This window comes from Chinchilla lanigera, unplaced genomic scaffold (genome assembly GCF_000276665.1).
Source record: "Chinchilla lanigera isolate Chin_1 unplaced genomic scaffold, ChiLan1.0 scaffold00005, whole genome shotgun sequence".
Taxonomy (NCBI): Eukaryota; Metazoa; Chordata; class Mammalia; order Rodentia; family Chinchillidae; genus Chinchilla; species Chinchilla lanigera.
The window spans coordinates 38,985,815-38,994,681 of record NW_004955406.1 but is presented as its reverse complement, the minus strand read 5'-3'; the positions used below and the strand labels follow the sequence as shown (position 1 = coordinate 38,994,681).

The 8,867-nt window shown below is 41.7% G+C and overlaps 1 protein-coding gene across 1 annotated transcript in view; it reads left to right on the top strand.

The window, feature by feature from the left end:
* Window positions 1-6,157: 6,157 nt before the first annotated feature.
* The window catches only part of LOC102006540 (alpha-1,3-mannosyl-glycoprotein 4-beta-N-acetylglucosaminyltransferase C-like), a gene marked incomplete in the record, with an annotated part of 4,234 nt that continues 1,524 nt past the window's right edge, over window positions 6,158-8,867 (top strand). Inside the window, 3 exon segments of the mRNA XM_013503363.1 lie at window positions 6,158-6,471; window positions 6,906-7,028; window positions 7,957-8,110. Coding sequence (XP_013358817.1) covers window positions 6,927-7,028; window positions 7,957-8,110 — 256 coding nt within the window.

The following is an 8,867-nucleotide window of genomic DNA, read 5'->3' as shown; positions in this document are numbered from 1 at the left end:
TGTCCAAATTAGAAAAAAAAAAAAGCACTCTTTACTAAGGTAGATACTCCTGGTTTTAAAAGCCCAAAGCATTATGTTCAGTGCTGGATTTTAGTTCCCTATCACTCGCCTGTGCAGCACATGGTGTGTATGACCACACCACTGTGGAGGCCATATATTCAGCTAATACATGGGCACAATTCTGGCACAAAGCTGGATCATTCCAGAAAACCCATTTGAAACAAGCAAAGAAAGAAAATTATTAGTTATTTTAAAAGAGAGTTAACAAGTTGTCAAGTCCCAGGAAGTTGTCTTGAATTCTAGACATGGATACCCACTAGGTACTGTGTGTCCTTGGAGAGAGATGGTAGATTAGAAAAACTCAAAACATTCTTGATCTTCCAGGTCATGAGGGTGTGCAATGTAAAAGGCCATTTCTGACCATATTAATAAACCTGGAGCCTTTAACCCTATTGCAAGGATAATTTCTTGTCCTACTGGCATGTAGGCTAAGGTATATGGCTCCCACATATCTGTAGGCTAAGATCTATAGATGTCTCCCTATCTATATGGGGAGAGGGCTAAGACCAACTATAGACAGGCTGATACTCCTTTGAAATATCTACAATGAGACAAAAGTCAATGCAATTTTTCCCTATACTCTCTGTTACTTTCTAACATCCAGTGTAGAAGAAATGTTGAGTTGTCAACTCCAGTGCATCCAGCCCTGTTTTCAGTAACTTCTTTTTTTGGTTTTTTACCTATTGTATTGTTCCCACCCATCTTATATTGGACTACATTTTACTGAGCACAGCTGATCCTGGAAACAAAAATTAAGTTGTAATAGCTAGAGCAGCTGAGCTATGTCTTCCCAAGAGTCTGAATGGGAAGCTGGACATAGTAACATACCCTTGTAGTCCCAAGGTTCTAAGGGTAATCTCAGGAGGCAAGAGGATCACGAGTTTGATAACTTAGCAAGACCTTGTCTCTAAACAAATAAATAAAATAAAATAAAAGAGAGAGGCTGGTAATACAAACAACAAAAAGAACACAGCCAGAGGCAGGAGTGGGGCAGTGTCTAGCAATAACAGACCCTTAAGAAACAGTTCTTACCTTTATTTTTCCTCACATCACTTCCTCATCTTAAACCTGGAGGCAGTAATAAACATGTTCAATGGCGTTTGTGAGGACTCAATATAAATACATTAGCAAGTGACTGCACCACCATCACCGCAATGTCTCATATGTGAGTTTGTCAATAAATACAATCTCCTTGGCTCCATTTTTTTCTGCATCAGCGTGCTCAAAGTGTTTAATAATCTGGATGGAACAGGCACCCTCCTATCACAACAGGCACTGGCCCTGAGATATAGGCAGAGTTCGGAAGTTCCCTGCCATGCCCCATCTTAACTCTTTAGGGGCTAGACCATGGGACATCTGCAAAATTTCAGTATCTTGCTTCCTACTTCACTCAGAATCTGTTGGGTAAAATAAAATTTGGCCATCAGGACTTTATTAATCCCACTGCAATCCCTTGTGTACTGTAGGTTACAAGAAAAATAACTTAATTCCCATGAAGGGTACATGGATCAAAATAGCAACTCAGGACCAAGACTCAGGCCAAGGGCTATGCAGGCAGGAAGAGGACCAAGCCCAGGCAGAAATGGAGGAAGCCAAGGGTGACAAAAAGGTGACAGATGAATCCCAGAAGCAGATCCACTTCAGGCCCAAGGAGTCACTTGTCAGGGCTCAGATGAGATGGGAAGCAAAAAAGCAAAGAAAAGGTGACTAAGTATGTCTGGAGTTGTTTCTGCATCTTCTAATCTGTTTCATTGATCCTTGGGTCTGTTTTTTTAGAGGGTGGGGTTTCTTTTGTCAGTATCATGCTGCTTTTGTTGTTGTTGTTTTGTATTTTTTGTTTTGGTTTGGTTTTACCCTGCTATTTTTAATCACAGTAGATTTGTAGTATAATTTCAAATCAGAGATTGTGATGCCCCCTGCCTTGCCTTTGTTGCCTAGAATTGCCTTTGCTATTCTAAGTCTCTTCTGGTTCCAAATGAACTTTAGAATTGTTTTCTTTAATTCTGTGAGATATGCTGTCGAAATTTTGATGGGGATTGCATTAATCTGTGTAACAATTTTGAAATATTTCCCCAAGCTTTAAAACAATCCAGGGGCCAGGGATGTAGCTCAGTGGCACAGCACCTGCCTTGCAAGCATGAGGTCATAAGTTTGATTCACAGTACTACCAAAAGAAATATAAATAAATAAATAAATAAATAAATAAATAAATAAATAAATAAATAAGACAACCCAAATATCCATCAAACTGTGAATGGAAGAAGGAGTGGCCCATTCATACAATGAAATATTAATCATCAATAAAAGGAATGAGTTACAGATGTGCACAGAACATTAGATATATCTCAAGAATGGTACACTAATGGAAAAACCCCAGACACAGAAGGCTACATGTGACATCCTGGAAAAACACCACCATGGAGATAGGAAACAGGTCAACAGTTACCAGAGGCTGGAGGTGAGGGAACAGACTGACTATCACAAGGCAGAGGACATTTGAGAGGATGGACTGTATTATACTTGGATTTCGGTGGCAATTAAATGATTGTATGTGTTTGTCAAAACTTAGCACCACACACTGAAACAGATGACTTTATACAGTATATAAGCTATATCTTAATTTACAAAAGAAAAAACTCACAGTGAGATACTACTACCCACCTACTAGAATGGCTTAAACTCAGAAGGTTGACAAGTCCAAGTGTTCTCAAGGAGATGCATGAACTGAATTTTCATATTTTGCTAAGGGAACACAAAATGGCACAACACCCCCCGCCCAAAAAAAGCTGGGCGTGGTGGCACATGCCTGTAATCCCAGCTCTTGGAAGGTTGAGGCAGGAGGATCATTGCGAGTTCGAGACCAGCCTGGGCTACAAAATGAGCTCAAGGCTGGCCTGAACTGCATAGCAAGACCCTGTCTCAAAAAGACAAAAAAAAAAAATGGCACAACCAATTTGGTAGTTTGGTAGTTTATTATAAAGATAAATTTTCCCTTAACACATAAGCCAGCAATTCTACTTTTTGAGATTTTCCCAAGAGAAATGAAAGCATATGCCATACAAAGATCTGCATATAAATTTTCATTCCAGCTTTGTTCATTACAGAAGATGTTCATCCCAAGTCTTGAATAGATGAACAAATTGTATATATTTACACAGTAGAATACTACTCAGTAATGAAAAAAGTTCTGATACATGCAACAACATTATATTAAGTGAAAAGGGTCAGACACAAAAGACTATAATGCTATAGGATTTCATTTTTATTAAATTCTAGAAAAAGCAAACTATAGTGATAGAAAGAATAACACTGGTTTCCTGGGACAAGAAGTAAGGGGAAGGAGGAGTTGACTCTAAACAGCCTTTTTAGAGTACTAGAATCGTTCTTATCTTGATCAGGGTAGTAGTGGTGGTCATACAACCAATCACAAGTGCTTGTCAAAATTCAATGACCTGGCCTATCAAGATGCTGCACACCTGTAATCCTAGCTGCTCAGGACTCTGATACAGAAGGGTCACAAGTTTGAGGCCAGCTTGGGCAATTTAGCAAGATACTATCTCAAAATTAAAATCACACACACAAAAAAAAGACTGGTGATGCAGTTTAGCACTACTTGGGTTCAATCCCAGCATCAAAAAAGGAAAAAAACTCAATGACATTTAAGGTGGTTTGTAAATTATATTTCAATAAAACTGACTTAAAAACTAAAAAAGAACTGACAAGAATCTATTCTAAACCAAATGTCATAGTTTAAGCATATGGGTAAAAATAATACTAAGAAATAGGGACATATAGAGACCTAACTTATAATAAAGATGATGCTACACATAAATGGGGAAAAATGTTCATTTTAACAGGTAGTGCAATAATGCATGGTCATCTGTATGGGAAAATAAAAAGAGTAAAACCCAAAAGCACCTTCTACATAAAAATTAGTTCTACATAATTATAAGAAAAATGCACAGAAACCATGATTACAACCTTGGGAATGGAGGGAAAATAGATGTTATGTGTAATGATAGAGTCTAATAGATCAGGGACCTAAGAGCAGTGAAAAAAAATAGCCACAAATGTACACATTAATTGATTGTGATAAAGCGCCAGTGCAATTCACAGAGTAAAGGAAAGCCTTTTCCGCAAATGTCGCTAGAACTGGGTGTTGGAACTAAAAAGGAACCTCCACCCCTCTTCATTCTATATACAATATTAATTTGAGAGGAATTGTAAACCTAGAGGTGAAAACTAACACTATAAAGCTTCTGAAGCAGAAATTCTGACCTAACTGCAGCCATCTTGTTAAATAAAGTTGCAGTCATTCTGTTCTCTGCCACTGAACTCAGCTTGTTTATATGATTTGTCATCAATTGAAACCTGTGAATATGCTGAAAACAGCTTGCTACATATACAACTATGGTCATCACAAAATACCCATTGTACCCTGGCCTCCAGCAAAAACTTATCTTGCTCTTGTAACTTCTGTTCACTACCCTATAAATAAGGTAAGCTCTCTGTAATCACCTCCTCAGACTCTGGAGATTACTCCTCTGGGGTCTGCTAATGTTAATAAAATTTTCTTTCTTCTCCTGAGATCCTGGTTAATGTTGATTCACTTTTTCCCACAATACTTCTAAAGGCAACCTAAGAAAATATCTTTGCAATCTTTATAGTACATGAATTTTCAAGACAAAATATCACTGGCTATAAAAAAATAATAAATTGAACTACACCAAATTTATCAACTTTTTATTGAAAAAAAAACTGTCCATAATCTTCTCTATTTTAGCTTTAATATAAATGTTAATAGTTGTTAAAAGCTGATTTGCAATAGCAAGCAAAAACATCAAAATGACACTCGGGATTTGGAGCCAGATTTATTTACATCACCAGGCAGTGATCGGGATCATTCCCAGATTATCAGGCCCTGATTTCTGGTGGTCTAGCGCTTTTATATGATGCACAAGCAAGAGGTACAAAGGTGAGACAGAACAGCCTGGTAGTCCTTCTGATTAGCTAGCAGAGTGAGATTATCAGTTACAAGGGTAGATTAGTAATCATCAGTTTAAGACTCTTGGTACAATGGTACAATCAGGCATCCTGTATGTTTGGTCATGCGCTCATGGTTACAGGAGTCAAGAAAGTAATTACAAAGCCATGAAGCAGTTACAGACAGAGCTAGGCAATTTTAAAAGACCTAAAGAACAAAAAACAGAGGGTTTTTTTTTTTGTTTTTTGTTTTTGTCTTTTTGAGTCAGGTTTTCACTATGCAATTCACACTGGTCTTGAACTCACTCCATAGCCCAGGCTGGCCTCAAACTCAATGATCCTCCTGTATCAGCCACCTGAGTGCTGGGATTACAGGCGTGGGCCACCACACCCAGTTTAAGAACAAAGTTTTAAAAAGAACAATTTCTCTTGTACAGTTTTTCCCTTTCATTCAGGTTGGTTGGCTGATTGATTCCTAGAACAGAATAAGTTCTGGGGAGAAGGAGACTAGACAAAGGACTCAAACAATGGAAAGAAGAAATGGGGGAAGGATTAAACAGTGGAAAAGAGTTCAAAGAAGTTATATCCTGGTAGAAACTTAAAGCTTTAAAATACATAGTTTTGTCAAAATAGCACTATTATAAGTAAAATTGTAAGTGTTGGAGAAAGAACTGGAAAAAAAAAAAACAGAAAGAACTGGAAAAACAACCTAAGTAATGAAAAAGAACAGCTAGAGAGAAGAAAGGAGAAACTTGTGAGCCCTGCTGGGCAGATCTAGGTCCAAGAGAGAAGTGGAAGCTTGAGGGCAGTGATTAAGGGACCCACCAGGCAACACAGTGTGGCAACAGCCCTAGGAGGGAGGTAGAAACGATCAATCCACAGGGCCTCCTCTCAGAGGAAGGGGAAGCTCAGAATCCACCGTGCATATTTGATTTGAACTGACAAGTATTTCCCAAGTTTTAAGTCAGAAGGCTGGAAGGCTGGTTGAAACTTTGATCCCACCTCACCCAGACACACATGCTTGACGTCAGGCCAGGGTAGCGAGCAGCCCATTCAAGGTGAACAATGGTTGCCAGGTGGGGTCTCCTAGGAGGAGTGACTCATTTCAGTTACCTCAGAGGGGCCAATCTGAGAGCCCAGCCTTCAGCACTGAAGCTTTTTCTCTTCATTTCAAGGCAAATTCTCGCTCTCTGATAAACCCTCAAGCCACAGTATCTGCTAGGCAGGAAGACTTTGATGAATATAGCATGGCGAACATGGTGAAGATGGGAACATGATGAGAAATTTCTGGTCATTTTCAAGTTTCCATCTTCCTACCGACTTAGCATGGGGGAATCACAGCAATAAGCTTTTCCTTCGGCCCTTCTGACTTGATTCACTACCTCATATATCTGTCAAACATAATCCTGGAACGGAGCAGTCACAAAAGTAAGTGTGGAGCTCAAAGAGATTAAATTTACTGATCAATAAAACCTGTGGGGACATTTTGGCTTGAGTTTGAAATTTGGGGAAAATACAGTCAACATTTATCCCTCAGTTTTCTCTTCTCGGCAACAAAGGTGAGACAGAACAGCCTGGTAGTTTCTAAGAGTAGATAAATGAAGGAAGTTCCTCCAATTTTACAGGAAACCCATGGAGGAAAGGGGAAAAGTAGAAGCTGAACAAAATCAAATTCCTTGATCTTTGTCCTTTAGATGGCTACAAGTAGGAAGAAGAGAAGATTTGGGAGGGTAAAGTTTAAGGCAAAATAATTAGGTAGTGGTATCCCAGGAGACAGATGAGGGACAGGAATTGGCAGATTTCCAAGGAGTAAGATGTTCCCATGCTCTCTGAGGAGGACCCACCATTACATTTCTTTGCAGAACTGACCCAGGTCCACCACCATGTGCTATTATGCATGGAGATATATGTTCATGGCATCCTTGGTCACCCTGGGATTCTCCCTTCAAGAAAATACAGAACAGTTTGCTGACTACAGTGTATGGGTAAGTACCAGACACGGAGGCTGGACCATTGTCAGCCATTCAGCAGAAGAGAAATTTACACAATAATGTAAAACATCCCAGTCCCTTCACAGGAGTTCTAAAAGAGCCCTTGAAGAATCTGGAGAGTGTCAGAAAATAGATGAACTTTAAACCAGATTTCATATATGAATAAGGTGTGACTAAGGCCAGAGAAGAAAAGTGGGCATCCTAAGTGAGGAAAGAGTGACACATAGGTACCTTTGAGGGGGCCTATCATGCTGAGGACAGCTTGCTGGCTGCCACCTCTCCCACCAGAGTCTGACATGGAGATGCTATTTGCTCACGTGAAGGGATCTGAAGTAACTTTCCCAGTGGAAACATCTGCATGTAAGAAGACCTAGCAGCACACAGGGCAAGCTAATGATTTAGAATCTCCGTTTTCTAAAATGCCACAGATGAGGTAGAACAAGCCCATGGTGTGGTGGGGGTGGCACAGACCTGGGTGGGGGCAAAGCTAGGACTCAGATGGAGGCAATGTGAACAAGTTCCCTTCGGACACAATTAGATTCAGGCTTCAGCGTCTCCCAGGACTCCATGTGGCCGCAGCCAGGTTCGGCTGTGTTTGCCAGTCTGATAATGGTAGAGATATGGAATGCAAGGTACGGGCAGGGAAGGGCAGGCAAACCTTTCCCCAGCCTGAGCCTAGGACCACCTGAAAGACATTGCACACAATCCTGGGAGCCATTGCCCACTCAGGACCATGGTTTCTGCTGCAAAATCCTGGGGATCTCTGGACAAGAGCACTTAGCTGAGCCTCACATGTGGCTCCATGGTTCCGGGATCTGGGGCTCCCCCAGCCTCTCCTAAAGGGGGATGGGCCCCCCACTTTTCTCCAGAGGCCATGGGGGTTAACCTCAGGGCTGACACTTGTCCCTCTTGTCCTCTGAAGGAAGAGGATGTCATATCTCTGCAGATAGTCCAGGATCGAACCAACTCTGAAATTGAGAAGCATATGGACACCTTCAAGGAGATGCAGAAAATTTCTCCTCTTCTCCAACGCGCTACCTACACCCTCCTGGCTGGAGCTGCACCCCAGGAAAAGAGTGAGTGTGTGGGAGGGCAGCCAGACCAGGGAAGGTCAAGCAGGGTGTTTTAGCAAGACAAAGGGAGGGACAGCCCAAAGACTGAGCCAAGCTGGCAGCTGGTAAGGACAGGAGAGCAGCTGAACCAGGGCTGGCTGATGACAGGTGTAGGTGGACATGCTGAGTGCATTTTCCTCCCACTTGCCCACATCCTGCAGCCCAATGGGAGGAAGGTCATGGGGACCTGTGGAGGAGCCCTGCCATGGAAAAGCTCATTGATGGTGGCCTCAGGGAGGGGAGGCAGGGAGCCAGGACAGCTGTAAGGGAAAGAAGTGGTTCATGCCTATCACTCAGCACTTGAGGAGGCTGAGACAGGAGGATCACAACTTGGAGCCAAAGCTGGGCAACTTAGTGAGACCTTGTCTTAATAAAAATAAAGATGGCATGCCAGGCATGGTGGCACATGCAATTCCAGCACTTGGGAAGCTAAAGCAGGAGGATAACTGCAAGTTCAAGGACAGCCTGGGCTACAAAGTGAGTTCAAGGCCAGCCTAAACTGCATAGCAAGACCTTGTCTCAAAAAGACCAAGAAAAAAGATGGCTCAGTGGACTATAACTCAGTGGCAGACTGGCCCTAGGTTTGATTTCCAGGAAAAAAAGTAAACAGCTGGGTAGAGGGAGAAGAAGGTAGTGTAGCCTGTGTCCCAGTGCCCTGGACTGCCAGATCCTGGGCTTAGACAGGCCCATGCAGACCCTCTAATCCTGCTCCAGGTGGTCC